This window comes from Penicillium lagena, assembly GCF_028827675.1.
Source record: "Penicillium lagena strain IBT 129212 chromosome Unknown utg000005l_segment0_segment0, whole genome shotgun sequence".
NCBI lineage: Eukaryota > Fungi > Ascomycota > Eurotiomycetes > Eurotiales > Aspergillaceae > Penicillium > Penicillium lagena.
Window position 1 is genome coordinate 3288265 of NW_026623226.1, and position 13494 is coordinate 3301758.

The 13494-nt window shown below is 52.2% G+C and overlaps 7 protein-coding genes across 7 annotated transcripts; 3 read left to right on the forward strand and 4 right to left on the reverse strand.

Moving 5' to 3' along the window:
• Nucleotides 1-163: 163 nt before the first annotated feature.
• N7510_008086 (formyltetrahydrofolate deformylase) lies at nucleotides 164-1024 on the forward strand (the record flags this gene model as incomplete). Its single annotated transcript, XM_056980011.1, has 1 exon — nucleotides 164-1024. One exon carries the CDS (start codon nucleotides 164-166, stop codon nucleotides 1022-1024), a length of 861 nt encoding a protein of 286 aa, XP_056833054.1.
• Nucleotides 1025-1399: 375 nt separating this feature from the next.
• Nucleotides 1400-1967, forward strand: N7510_008087 (DUF3237 domain-containing protein; the record flags this gene model as incomplete). The annotated part of the gene is made up of 3 exons (XM_056980012.1): nucleotides 1400-1581; nucleotides 1630-1710; nucleotides 1772-1967. The coding sequence occupies 3 exons, from the start codon at nucleotides 1400-1402 to the stop codon at nucleotides 1965-1967; spliced, it is 459 nt and encodes a 152-aa protein (XP_056833055.1).
• Nucleotides 1968-2079: 112 nt separating this feature from the next.
• Nucleotides 2080-4006, reverse strand: N7510_008088 (Zn(II)2Cys6 transcription factor; the record flags this gene model as incomplete). Its single annotated transcript, XM_056980013.1, has 4 exons — nucleotides 2080-2520; nucleotides 2573-2882; nucleotides 2935-3877; nucleotides 3973-4006. The coding sequence occupies 4 exons, from the start codon at nucleotides 4004-4006 to the stop codon at nucleotides 2080-2082; spliced, it is 1728 nt and encodes a 575-aa protein (XP_056833056.1).
• Nucleotides 4007-4267: 261 nt separating this feature from the next.
• On the reverse strand, nucleotides 4268-5664 carry N7510_008089 (M20 family metallopeptidase; the record flags this gene model as incomplete). The annotated part of the gene is made up of 4 exons (XM_056980014.1): nucleotides 4268-4503; nucleotides 4559-5050; nucleotides 5133-5514; nucleotides 5578-5664. 4 exons carry the CDS (start codon nucleotides 5662-5664, stop codon nucleotides 4268-4270), a joined length of 1197 nt encoding a protein of 398 aa, XP_056833057.1.
• Nucleotides 5665-6659: 995 nt separating this feature from the next.
• On the forward strand, nucleotides 6660-8349 carry N7510_008090 (uncharacterized protein; the record flags this gene model as incomplete). Its single annotated transcript, XM_056980015.1, has 4 exons — nucleotides 6660-6817; nucleotides 6872-6965; nucleotides 7031-8092; nucleotides 8149-8349. 4 exons carry the CDS (start codon nucleotides 6660-6662, stop codon nucleotides 8347-8349), a joined length of 1515 nt encoding a protein of 504 aa, XP_056833058.1.
• Nucleotides 8350-8414: 65 nt separating this feature from the next.
• Nucleotides 8415-10078, reverse strand: N7510_008091 (putative flavin-containing amine oxidasedehydrogenase; the record flags this gene model as incomplete). Its single annotated transcript, XM_056980016.1, has 3 exons — nucleotides 8415-8573; nucleotides 8626-9972; nucleotides 10025-10078. The coding sequence occupies 3 exons, from the start codon at nucleotides 10076-10078 to the stop codon at nucleotides 8415-8417; spliced, it is 1560 nt and encodes a 519-aa protein (XP_056833059.1).
• Nucleotides 10079-11299: 1221 nt separating this feature from the next.
• N7510_008092 (class I SAM-dependent methyltransferase) lies at nucleotides 11300-12759 on the reverse strand (the record flags this gene model as incomplete). Its single annotated transcript, XM_056980017.1, has 7 exons — nucleotides 11300-11753; nucleotides 11807-11993; nucleotides 12046-12071; nucleotides 12125-12244; nucleotides 12297-12338; nucleotides 12616-12680; nucleotides 12736-12759. 7 exons carry the CDS (start codon nucleotides 12757-12759, stop codon nucleotides 11300-11302), a joined length of 918 nt encoding a protein of 305 aa, XP_056833060.1.
• Between the last annotated feature and the right edge of the window lie 735 nt (nucleotides 12760-13494).

Genomic DNA, 13494 nt, shown 5'->3' on the forward strand with positions numbered 1-13494 from the left:
AAGAAACTCAATGAAAGTGGATCGAAGGAGCCCTGGTTATTGGCTGACTCACCCCGGGACAAGAAAAGTGGGCTGGTCTTTCGTTCGTTCTTCCTTCCTTCTTCGTCACACACACACACTTCGAACGTTGTCAACAAGCATTTCCACTAAGTGGCCATTCAACATGCCTCCCAGCTTCGTTCTCACCATCTCCAGCCCGGATCGCCCCGGGATCGTGCACGCGGTCACCGCGTTCCTGGTCCAGCACAACCTCAATATCGTTGACTCATCGCAATTCGGCGACCCGAGCTCCCAGCGCTTTTTTATGCGCGTGCATGTCGTGCCCGCTTCCGAGGATGCCATCATCGAGGTCGACCAGCTGCGCTCGACCTTTGAGGCCACAGCGCAGTCGTTTTCAATGGACTTTGATATATACCCGGCCTCGAAGAAGCCCCGGGTGCTGATCATGGTCTCCAAGATCGGCCACTGTCTCAACGATCTCCTCTTCCGCCAGTCCACCGGCCAACTAAACATTGAGGTGCCGCTGATTGTGTCGAACCACCCCGACTTTGCTGCCCTTGCTGCCACCTACAACATTCCCTTCCAACACCTTCCCGTCACAGCCGACACCAAGCCGCAGCAGGAAGCCCGGATTCTGGAATTGGTCAAACAGTACAACGTTGATCTTATCGTGCTGGCGCGCTACATGCAGGTCCTGTCGCCAACTTTGTGCCAGGCCATGTCCGGCCGCATCATCAATATCCACCACAGCTTTCTGCCCTCTTTCAAGGGCGCCAAGCCCTACCATCAGGCCTACGATCGCGGTGTCAAGATCATCGGTGCCACGGCCCATTTCGTGACCAGCGACCTGGATGAAGGTCCCATTATCGAGCAGAATGTGGTGCGGGTTAACCACGCCATGAGTCCCAAGGAGCTGACGCACGCCGGAAGCAACGTGGAGAGCAACGTGTTGGCCACCGCGGTCAAGTACGTGACGGAGCACCGGGTGCTGCTCAATGGACACAAGACCGTTGTGTTCAACTAGGCTGGACATGAGTCTCCCACCTGCATTGGTATATATTTCAATGACATCATTTCCGGATATATCCCTACTGTTGATTTAAAAAAGAAAAGGATCGGTGGGGCAGTTAGGAGGACAAGAATAAAATAGATTTTGGTTTGGCGCGTTTGTTGCTTGATACATTCATTCTTGGCCAGGACGACAGCGAGAAGACGAGTCCATGATATAGATCCGATCCAAGGATGATACGAAAAGAATTTTCCCGGCCCTTGTGGTAGTACTAGTTTCTTCTGCCAAAAAGGCCAGTAACAAGCCATTTTCGCGGCTTTACTTCTCCCGATCAGAATGGTGGAGCGGCGGGGGTCCCTTCGTCTTTCCACCTCTTCACACACTGACAAAATGGAGACCCTTGCGCCTCCGCCGACTCTCACGCACCTCTTTACCTTGCGATGCACGGTTAATCCGCCTATGGAGATCGGACATGGTCCCTTTGGCCAACGACGCTGCGTCCCGATCATGTTGGGCTTGGTGCGCGGCAAGTATTTGAACGGCGAAGTCGTGCCTGAAGGGGCAGATTTCATGTAAGAGACTTACGGGATGTCCGAAGGCTCCTTTCTGATGTTGGATAGGATCGTGGAGGAGGACCAGACGACGCATGCCAACACCAACTATGTAATCAAGAGCGATGACGGCGCGTTCCTCTACATCCGGTAGGAGCCCGCGAACGGGCAACGTGAATGTTTAAGTGGCGGGCTAACTTCATCTCCAGAGTACCGAAGGCACTCGTGCCGGTCCGCCCGAGGTGCTGCGCGCACTGATGGAGGGCGGGCCCGTGGACCCCAGCCAGTACTGGTTCCACTTGCATGTCAAAATCGAGACAGGCCACGAGAAGTACCGTTGGATGAACGACCGAGTGATTGTCGGCCGGGCCACTAGGGCCCAGGGTGAGGTTGCCTACGACGCATAATTTCTGGAAAACAATCCGTGAGGCGTGAAATCGTCGACATCCAACATTATAGGATCTATATAGTATTGCGCTAGGTAGTTATACAAAGAAACAGCAAGAAGCCACGACCGCTTCATTGCGCATGAAGCCGCTGGAGTAGCACCTCGGCCAGATTGACACGCTGACCCTGGCTCACCTCTTGTTGAGCTAAGATTTGGTCGGCCACATCGTTGGCCCACACGTATTCCGAGTGGAAATTGCGCAGATCGAACAAGCGCTGTCGCAGCCACGTCCGTTGGTTCGCGTCATCGGTCTCGATGACGGCCATCAGCAACGGCCAATGCAGTCGACGCAAAAGTTTCGGATCCGACGCGTATTGCTTGCGGGCAATGTCCACGATGCCAGTCGTGGCTTGCCGATGGATGGACGCGGGTCCACTGTCCACGCACAGGAGCCGGTGATGGAGGAGGGTCTGAGCATAGAAAGTGCAAACGGCCATGTAAATGGTGTTGAGCGTGCGTCGGGCGGAGACGGCCCCGGCAAATTTGGCCGTGATGAAGAGATCGGAGTATTTCTGGGGGTGTTAGCCCGGCTGCGACTGCCTTGTGTCGTTCAGACACACTTACCTCCCGCGAGGCAACGATCTCCCGGAAGATGGAGTCGGGGGTATCCGCGCTGTCAGAACCAGCATCCACGAGTGCCCGCCACGTCTGATAGCGTAGACAGAAGCCGACGTGCAAGAGCTCGAGCGCCCGATAATTCTCAATGTCATCCAACACCTCCTGGTCCGGATACTGCTCGCCCCAGAAGCATCGTCCCCAGAGACGAGCACACCGGTGGAGATGATCCGGACTCAAAGCTGGATTCCCCGATTGCATTACGTAGTCGTACAAGGACTCGGTCAAGCCCATGGGCCGGCAGCTGGCATCGATATACCTAGTGAACATGAGCGAATCATTCCTGAAACAATTTATGGGGGTATACTGACAGTATCCAGAGAAGGAACTGCTCCGGGATAAAGGAGACATTGGTGACGGCTCCTTCTTCGGCTGGATCGCCACGTTCCGAGGATAAGAACACGTCGTTCACATCTTTGATGCGGAACAGCTGAGGATGTGATTCCAGGAGGGAGCGGACCCCATGCAGATGAAGCTGGAGATGGCGGACCGAATGGCCAAACTGCCACTCGTATGTGATCATGAGAAACATAGTCGCAAAGATCATCTCCAATTCACCAATAGAAACCTGTCGCCGCGGCGTCTCAAGCAGCTGCCGGAACTCTTTGACGGCCAGGCTGTAGTGATATCGCCCGTGGTCCTCCGCTGTCGGTCGTCCCGGCGATCGCACGACCAACCCATTCCGATGCATGTCACTGGCAGACAGCGCCAGAATCATCCGCATGATCACCTTGTTGGTGGCAGCGGGACCTTGGTATAGAAAGCAAAAGCTGCTCCAATTCCATCCTTTCATGTAGTAATAGACAATGGACGACGACGGAAAGTATTGGAAGTATTTCTGGTCATGTTCGGTGAGGGTCAGGGAGTTGGCGCAAGCGAGCTCGGGTGCCGTCAACGCCGGGTAAAGAGGAGTGGGGATTCGGGCCGGGGACGCGACCGGCGGATAGAAGGGGGTGACCTGCGTCTCTATAGGAGTCGTGCTGCCGGCGAAGGAAATGGGCGACAGGCCATTCAAGAAGACGTCCGGCTGGAAATCTCCCACGTCGACCGGGAAGAAATCGCTCGTCTCGGGGAGCGGCCATGCTGCGAGATCGGGGGCGCGAGGAGCCGCCGGCTGGAGATTGCGGATTTGCGCATTCCGGCCACGCTTCACGGGAACTCCCCACTCACAGCCGAGACGTAAGTTGAGGCAGCGACGACAGACAGGACGCTCTTCGCCGCATTTTACCTTGCGTCGGCGGCAGGTACTGCAGCCTGAAGGGGGTGGAGTGGCGGGTCAGTCGGGGTTGGGTCGCGGGAGGGTCTTTGGGGGAGGGGAAAAGGTGATTTCCCCGGGTGTTCGAACTCACCCTTCTTCGAGCGAGGGGCGTTCCTTCCGGACATGAAGATCCAATTCCCCCACCACTTCAAGTCAACACGGAGGGGGACTTCAGCGCATCAGGGGGGAGATGACGGAGGTAGAGGTAAAGAGAGAGAGAGAGAGAAAGGTGAATCATGGACCGATAAGGTGTGGGGGCGCTGTGGGTAGGGCTGATGCCTTGGGCAGCCATCTTTCTACATTAGGTAATCGCAGGAGGTATAGTTAGTTAGTTAACTAGTTAACCAGGTACACCACCCAACTTCGTTCCTATCATATGTATCGTATCAATCTTCCCGCGCGATCTCCTCCTGCCACTGCTGCTGAGCTGCCTGGAAGAGAGCGTCGTCCGAGATCATGTCCCATCCGATCAGGGCGAGGGATTTGCCCACTAGGACTGCCTCCCCATGCGCCTCATCGGTGCCCGCGGCGGCGGCGAACGAGGGATGATGGGGGAATGTGTTCTCGGGCGTGGGGATGCCGAACATGGTGTGAAGCGTCGGGGTCACGTAGCTGACATTTCCTGCAACAGTCAACAGTCAGTCAAGCCCTTCTCTCTCGTTCATTTTCATTCATACCGATGTCGGAGGATCCAGTCAGGACTTTTTCGTGGCGCTTCAGCACCTTCCGCCCATACCGTCTCATGTGGATCTGATACCGCTCGCAGAGCGTGTCGTTCAGCCGAACGTCCGTGTAAAGCTCTTCCTCCGAAATGTCGACCTTGCATCCCGTCGCTAGCGCGCCCGCCTCGATGCAGTTTCGCACCTTTGTGATCAGGGTATTGAGTCCCTTGAGGGTCGGGCTTCGGACCTGCCAGTAAGCCTTGGTGTATGCAGGGATAACGTTTGCCACTTTGGGGGTGTCGGTGAAAGCGCAGTGGATGCGTTGATCCGGCAGGAGCTGCTGCCGCAAGACCGCGACGTTGTTGTATGAACTGACCAAGGCATCCAGCGCGTTAATTCCTTCCCAGGGATTCCCCCCGGCGTGAGCATTCTTGCCCGTGAACTCGCAGTTGACTTGCTTGCGGGCGTTCATCAGGGTTCCCGCAATGCCATCAGAAGGCTCTTGTCCTGGAAAAAGTGTCTTGGGCCCGGAATGGCTGTCAGGGGGGTCAGAATGTCATAAATCCATGGCTTCAGCAGATCCACATACGCCATGAGAGAAATGTCCACTCCCTTGTAAGCCCCCGCGTCAATAAGCTTTGCTTTACCCCCCCGTTCTCCTCAGCTGGAGTCCCTAAGAGTTGTGTTCGCCCGGAAATGCCATACTTCTTCAAGGCAAAGGACAAGGCGAGGAAAGCCGCGATGGAGCTAGTGGCGATGAGATTATGGCCACACGCATGCCCGATGTCTGGAAGGGCGTCATATTCAGCGTTGAAGTTGACCAACCGCCCCCCAGCTCCGCTTAAGGCTTCAAAAGACGTATCAAGGCCGTACGCATGTCGGGTCACTGTGAATCCTTGTTTTTCCAGGAAATCGCAGATCGTATCGTGAGCTCGATGTTCCTGATACGCGAGTTCAGGGTTCGACCATATCTAATATATGATCAGAGCTATGCGTCAGCCACGAAGAAAAAGCCATGGGCATGAAGAAAATACCTCCCGGTTCAGCTCTCGAAGCGATGTGTGTAGTGATTCCAGAGCTGCATCTACTGCAGCTTGGACCTCGTCAATCTGGGGAGCCATAGTTGAGATAGTCATGATCGTCTGGGACTCTGCGTAGGGCGAGTGAACTTGCGACTAGATCGTGTGTGTGCTTCATGCGGCGGAAAAGCTATATTTAATCGACTGAGACGGACTGTCCGGCCTACACTGCCGAGGCGGTCGGGACATTCTATGCGAGCGATAACCGTTCGTATGATTACGAAGACTGAATCATATCCAATCCTATAAATTTACCCCGTCCGCGTGGCGTTTGCCGACATGGTCCACAACACGAGGGGGCCTGTTATAGCGGAACGGCCAGAGCTATCATTCCGGAACATGACTTCATGCCTGATTATCACTGGTCCTCGGCAGACCACTACGCGAAGCAGTCAATCATATCAAAAAGCGAGGCCTGTGATAGCGGAACGGCAAGAGCTATCGTTCCGGGGCATTGCTTCATGCATGATTACCACTGGCCCTCGGCAGTCCACTATGCGAAGAAGCCAATCATATCTCTAGTGGGGCTTTCTCCGCACGACCCCATGTATGGGGTAGAGGGAAGGCGTTGCTACTGATAACCGGCCCTGCTTTATCCTTCTGGGACGTTGTCTGCGCTGATAGGCAAGGTAGATTGCCGACAGGAACAACTGGGGTGGTTGCCGACGGGCCCCGCGCATTGGCTGGACTGCCGATTGCTGAGCCCTAATCTAGCCCCCGTTCAGAACAATATTGATATGGATTTGCTGCAGATGAGAGTTCTGGATAAGGTGATCGGTATTTGACGGCGTCGATAGTTGTTGCTGATTGCCGATATTTGGATCCGTCTATCTTTGAGAGGGCGACTTGATCTGCGGGCTATCGCAACTATTCCGCTATAGGCACAGCCCGGGCCCCTACCTCAGAAGTGATATAATCGACGGAGTCAACATTGAACACATAACCCCCCCGCCCCCCAGCTATCCCAAGGAAATTAATCCGTATTTTGTCAAGATTATTACTTAATCGCAAATTCCCCTAATTTCTTTCGAAATACCATGGAGAAACGACATTCACCCCCAGGGACGAATGCCTCCGATATGGGCAAACTGGAAGAGGAAACCTCAACGGCACGGGATGTCGACTTTGGCCAGGTCCTTGAGGTCGAATCCACCCCTAAACTGCAAAGAAAAGTGCTACTAAAACTCGATCTCTTGTGAGTTTGCCTATTTCCGGGCACGAGAACAGTGGTTCTGACTGGTGCACACAGGCTCATTCCTCTGATGGGTATCTGTTACATGCTGCAGTACATGGACAAATTAGCCTTAAGCCAGGCAACACTATTCAGCATGCGCCAGGACTTGGTATGGTGCTCCTTGTTAAAAGACTGGTCTATGATCGGGTGCTTATGAAATGGTTTCCTCCAAAGGGTCTACATGGTGACCAATATTCATGGTCCTCTGCAATATTTTATTTTGGGTATCTCGCTTGGAGCTGGCCCAGTTCCTACCTGATTGTCCGGCTTCCATTGGGCAAATATTTAGCCGTTGCTGTCTTTCTGTGGGGTGGTATTTTGATGTGCCACGCGGCTTGCAAGTCATTCGGGGGACTAATGACGGCCAGATTCTTCCTGGGAGTGGGCGAGGCATCTATTGCTCCCGGATTCGCTCTCATCACGGGAATGTTCTATAAGAGAGAAGAGCAGCCTGCGAGACAAGCTGCTTGGTTTATTGGGAACTCCTTTGCCAACGTTATTGGTGGCGTCGTCGCGTACGGAATCGGGAAGATCCAAAACAATGGTGTCAACAGCTGGCAGTTGATATTTCTCGTCCTTGGTGCCGTCACAGCCGCATATGCCTTATTGTTGTTTGCCTTCTTGCCGGATTCACCAGCAACGGCATTTTTTCTCAGCAGGACCGAGAGAGCGATTGCAGTGCAGCGAACCCTTGAAAATAAGACCGGCGTCATGGACACGGGCAAGTTCAAGTGGAACCAAGTTCCAATGGCGCTGAAGGATCCTCAGACCTGGTTTTTGGTGCTTTACACGCTGTGTGTGAACTTCTGTAATGGTGGCCTTACTAGCTTCTCTGCCATCATCATCACGGGGTTCGGCTTCTCTACCTTCAACGCGCTCTTAGTCCAGATGCCCATCGGAGGTGCGCAGCTAGTCTTCCTCGTTCTAACTTCGGGTATCGCAACTTTCGTGCGTTCCACGCGCATATTAATGATGATTCTAAATACGGCCGTTTCAATGATGGGTATGATTATGATCTGGAAACTGGACGATGACAACCGTGCGGGCAAGATGACTGGCCTCTGTTTTGGATCGGTCTTTGCTGCCAACATCCCTCTGGCACTCAGTCTTATCACCTCCAACGTCGCAGGATTCACGAAGAAGAGTGTGGTAAGTGCACTGGTGTTTATCGCATATTGTGTTGGCAACATCGTTGGACCACAATTTTTCCTTGCGTCCGAGGATCCTCATTACCCCGTGAGTGTGCTTCTTTTACTAAAATTCATAAGTTCTGGTCGCTGATTGAATTGCAGACTGGTATCAAAGCTTCTATGTCTGGCCTTATCTTGGGCATCTTCTTCCTCATCTGCCTATATGTCTACTACATCTGGGAGAACCGACGCCGAGACCAACTGTACGGTTCACCATTACAATTAACAGAGGCGGAAGAGTTGCACGATGAGCTGTCTAGCAAAACAGACCGGGAGATAGAGAGTTTCCGTTATGTATATTAAGGCTCGTTATTGAATTGAACTCATGGTCTATGAAATACTTTTGGCCTTGGAGGATTGTGTTTTTATTAGTTTTTCTTGGATTTTCTTCGTTTGTACCGGGTACCATGGCACACTAGCAGGTACTTGGCAAAGAAATCCTCTGCAAAATCGTCGAATGGCTCATAAGCAGCGCCCAATTGGTATGCTGCCGCAATTCCAGATATGCAGGCAATTTCATGCATGTTCTGCAGCGCAATTTTAGCATAGCATTTACAGTTTGGATTCGATCAGACTTACCACCATTGTCCAACTCCCAGCGTACAAAGTTCGGTTGGTTCCATTGATCAACATCATTCCTGGAACGACACGTAGGTAGTGCTGCCACCGATGGCCAAACTGATGCCACCATTTCTGTGATATGACCTTCGACATATCGATATTATTCCATGTCCACAGGTTCCGCTGTTGGTCATTCAAGAAAATTGTTTGGAAAACATGTCGGCTCTGGGGTAGAGGCGGTTGGTCCATTCCCAGTGTCTCGCGGAATTGGTGTTGATAGTTCGTGCAGTCAAACCCCATTTCAATTTTTTCTGGATCAGATGGAAAGGAATGTGTGAAATACATGGGCTGAAATCCTTGCCAGCCATCCTTTTGGCTAAGCGGTTGCTGCTCTGCAAAGGCGATCTGTTTTTTCTGTGTTTCGGAGGTAGGCGAAGCACATAGATCGGGCGAGTACTGCGATTCGAAAATTTGTTGAAAATATTTCGAGTCTGAGTGAGTGATGGTGAGGTCGTTGTAAAATTTCACCCCTCCAAGGACATACTTCTCTGCCCAGGTGGCGTGTCGATCCAGCAGTTTCTTGGCCTCATCCGCCGGGCAGCATAGGACGAGCTCATCATATGTCTCAATATTTGTCTCACCCCGGCAACGGTCATCATGGAACTGCGTCCTCAGCACGGCGCTTTTTTTACTTCTCTCTAGTATCTCAATAGTGCAGTTCAATCGAATTTCAACTCCTTTGGAGTCCAGATCTTCTGCCCAGTCACGATAAAAGTTTCCCAAATTCGGGAACGTGTACATGGTTGGAAGATTAGGCAGAAGTGTATCTGGGTCATAGTCCCACAGTTTCATCTGCGGGTCGTCAAATAGGCGCTCCAGCAGCACGCTCGAGACGTTTGGGGTCTGATTACCGGTACCCAGAAACAGAGCTAACAAGGGCAACACCATTTTGTTGCTAAACTCATCACTGAATCGGGATATCCGCAGGATAGCCTTGACAGGTAAGATACCAAGGATCGGCATCAAATACTTGATGCACTTCAACACGCGTCCGAGCTTCTTGATTTCACCAGAGAACTGCTCGACCAGCGGACTGGGAAATACGTTGGTCCAGAAGCTATCACGCCCTTTGCCAAATGCAACCTGTAGTTGCACTGGCTGTGGCTCGTAACCATACCGGCGAAAAAAGCGGAATGTGTGTCGAAATATGGAGGAGCCACCCTGAACACCGTCATTCAGCCATTTGGCGCCATGCTTCCTTTCATCCAATGGGATCGACGTTGCTTGTCCCCCTGTACGAGACTCGATCTCGAACAGTGTAACCACAAATTGGTCGGGGTGGTTCGCCAGAGTAGCTGCACATGACTGCAAAATAAATTTAGAGCTGAATAATAGACACTGGCGGAAGAGTCCTTACCATGCCGGCTGCGCCAGCTCCGATAATTGCCACTTTCTTCGCCCGGTCAGTCATTGTCGCGATATACGTATCTTACAACGTCGAGGTTCGTAACAAACTCTCCACAAATCGAATTCCTGATGTCATATTTTGCCAATGCGATAGTGATGTCAGACACAGCCGTTGGCAGCGATGAGCGAATCACACTTCCCGCCCGCAACCCTAATTTAGATCTCCGATGCAGGTGAGTTGTACCCACCAAATTGCCAGTACCTGTCTCATCCACATTTCTGTCTTTTGAGACGGGCGGAGTATATAGATTCGAACAGCCTCCCGAATAAAGAAAGAGAACATAGATGCATGGACCAAATACATATATCCGCTGAATCTCGCTGTGTCTCTGGGTACACGTTTGGGCACTCAAATGTTTGCTACAATTGGGAGATCGCCAACTGGAGAGCGATGCAAGCGGTTATGCGCGTGGTTGTCCATCGCCAAGCACCAAGCACACCGTATGATTTAGTTTCGTTAATGGCGCGTCGATCGCCTGTTAGGGCGTTAGCTATTCATCAGACTTTGAAATTCTAGAACGGTCTTTCGTCAAGAGGCAGACCTGCACGCAATATTATTATCAAATTGCTTAACTAGCGCATCGGTCTGTATTGTCTTTTATCGCTAGGTATCTGGAGCTAAGCGTCAGCGGCTCACTTCTCGCTGGTCGTGTCTATTTTGGGTTGCACTCGGTCATGTTCGTGTAAAGCCTTGTAAATCTCTGAGGTCATATTGGTCCGCTGTTGCGCAGCTCTACGAATGTAAACCATCAGGTTGATAGGCAGGGTCCACGTTGCGGAAACCGGGAACCTGCCAAGGCGAGCGCGGGTCGTCATTACCACCAGGCCAGAAAATACGACAGATATGACTTGTTGGTCGTGGTGTTAGCAGCCCAGGATGAGAACCTGGAGTGCGAGGTGGCTAATGCTAAAATCTCCATTCGTCCCGATGATAATGGTCTCGCTGGATGGAAACAAATGGTAGCCAGTCTTTTGCTCTCGTGGAGACCAGTGCGCAAGTATGATTTGTGTGGTGTGAACGACCTGGTAGGCATTGTTGTGCTAGTTTCCAATATAGCACGGCGGCGGATTCGGAAGTTCATGCGCTCTCCACGGCTGAGACAGACATGCCGACTATTTCACTCTCTAATATTGAGATAGATAATCTCCCGGGATTTCGTGAGGCATTGGCTTACGCGCCCATACTCTCCGTCTATAGAACCGGTCAGTCAAGAAATGTCGTTTGTCAGGGTGGGATCTGGGGCACTGACGCATTTTGATAGATATGGAAGCGGGGGTTTTTGAGCTCATTGCGGATCTGGGCGACAAAAGCTTGGACCTTCTCCAAGCTCCATGGTTCCGGTGCTCCAAACTTGGTGAGCAACCACATACACCAGCCCTCTAAGCCCCTCATCCAATGCTCTAGGTTGATGGCGCCGGCTTCCTTGTACTGCCGGTTTTTAGCCCACGGCCCAATAGGCCATTTGTAAACCTTTTCATGCACATCGACGAAGCCTGCGTTACGGATGCGTGCTGGCATCGTATCAAGGATATCGCAGGGCCGGCCACAGCGTTCACCACAGCCCATCATCGAAGGGCCCCATTCATTGAGAACATTATCAAGGGGCAGACTGCCGTCGTCGCAATTAATGACCGGACTGGCCTCTAGCTGTTCGATCCAGCCACCTGGACGCAAATTGCTATTTGAGAATTATCAGATATCAGAATCGAGAGGGGAGAGTCTAGGTCGTACTCATAGCATTGCTTGTATACACGGTCCCATTCCTGGGGTTCAAAAGAACTGATCATGATGCGCATGTGGATCAGATCAAATTGCTCATGCCACGTCCATTCTTGTAGCACGTCGTCAACCTCCAAAATACAGTTTGGAGGCATCCACGAGGCCGGGGGTGGAAAAAGATCAACCCCACGAACAATGGCTGCAAATCGTCAGGTTCATAATATCACAAATGGGAGGGTTAGGAAACAGACCACTAGGGAACATATCGGCAACATCGCTACGTAGATAGAGTCAGCGGAATAAATGAGAAACAAGTAACGATGCACACACATGGCCCAGGTGCCTTTGCCCGTGCCAATGTCAAGAATCCGCTGCGGCGAACTGCCAATGGGTGACCGGAAGAAAGGGTTTTCCCGATCGTCAGAGTCCATGACAAGGGCCAGAAGATGCCTACCAAGGTAAGCCAGGAACCAGAGGGTGGAGAAAGAGGGTTGGGACATACCCAGCTTCGTAGCTGTCAAACATCTCGTCGTCGGAGGGAATGCTATTTTGATGGCAATGAGCTCGCCGGTCCATCTGCGGCGGGGCCTACTCACATATATTCATTATTGCGCAGGCTCTGATACCTGTGGTTATTTTCCAACTCAGTTTAATGTCCATCCCGATCCGGATCCAGTAGGGAGCTTTTACCGTCTGCCATTTTCCATGACCCCTCGGTAGATAGATGACTTCACCGAGGTGGTTTCTCTGAACCGTGGAAACAGCTGAAGTGTCAGATGGAGAAAAACACAACACGACAACCGGCTGCGTGGAACACTTACGACTGCCAGTCATTAGGATCATAGTCGCTATCGCTGTTGTCGAGAGCGGCATCAAGAGCCGGATCCTGAGAACATATGATCAGCCAGAGTCCGCACGGGGATAGGTTCATGTATACGCACTGCAACGAGCGGTTCATCAGCCATGGTGAAAATTGTCGGTGAGGTAGAGGACAATGATGATAGCGGGTACGACACGGGTAAAAAAACCCCCTCCAGAGACGTGAAGGCAATTTATTATTAGTTAAGCTGGAGCGAGTTAAACTAGTTAAAAAACGGCCCCAGTCATCCATCCCACTGGTACCAGCGCTGATTTGGTAGTTGAGCACGCACGCCCCGCAAATTACGCTCCTGGCCCAAGGGGGAAGTAGAGTGATCTCGCCTGGAAAGGGCCGGAAGACAGGAAAGGAGTAGCAACTTATTCACAACTGGTGGTCCTCCGGACGAACACCGACCTCCCGGGATCGAAGGTGGATCGCCGCCAGGGATATTTGCGGTGGTAGGAACTGGCTCGTGGAAACGCTCGGGGCCGAGAACGGGCTATTTACAACCGAACCCCCCTTAACACTGCGACGATTCATGCCGGCCTTCTCGAACACACTTTTACTGCTCGTAGCTACCTGAACACGTGAACATAATTGACGGGCTGTCCGGGGATTTCCAACCAGAGGACTCACCACCCGCCGAATCCTACGGTTCTGTGCCGACAGATCAGCAGTTGCCATGTACAGTACCGGTACGGCGAGCAAAAGTGACGAGCGAATCAGAAAGAAGTCCCCGAAAGCAGCGCACGTCCACTCCACTCTCGATCCATGCTGTCGGTGCAGCTGTGGTCGCCGCAGGATGGAAATACTGAGGGATCAGCTGGATACATAGGATATT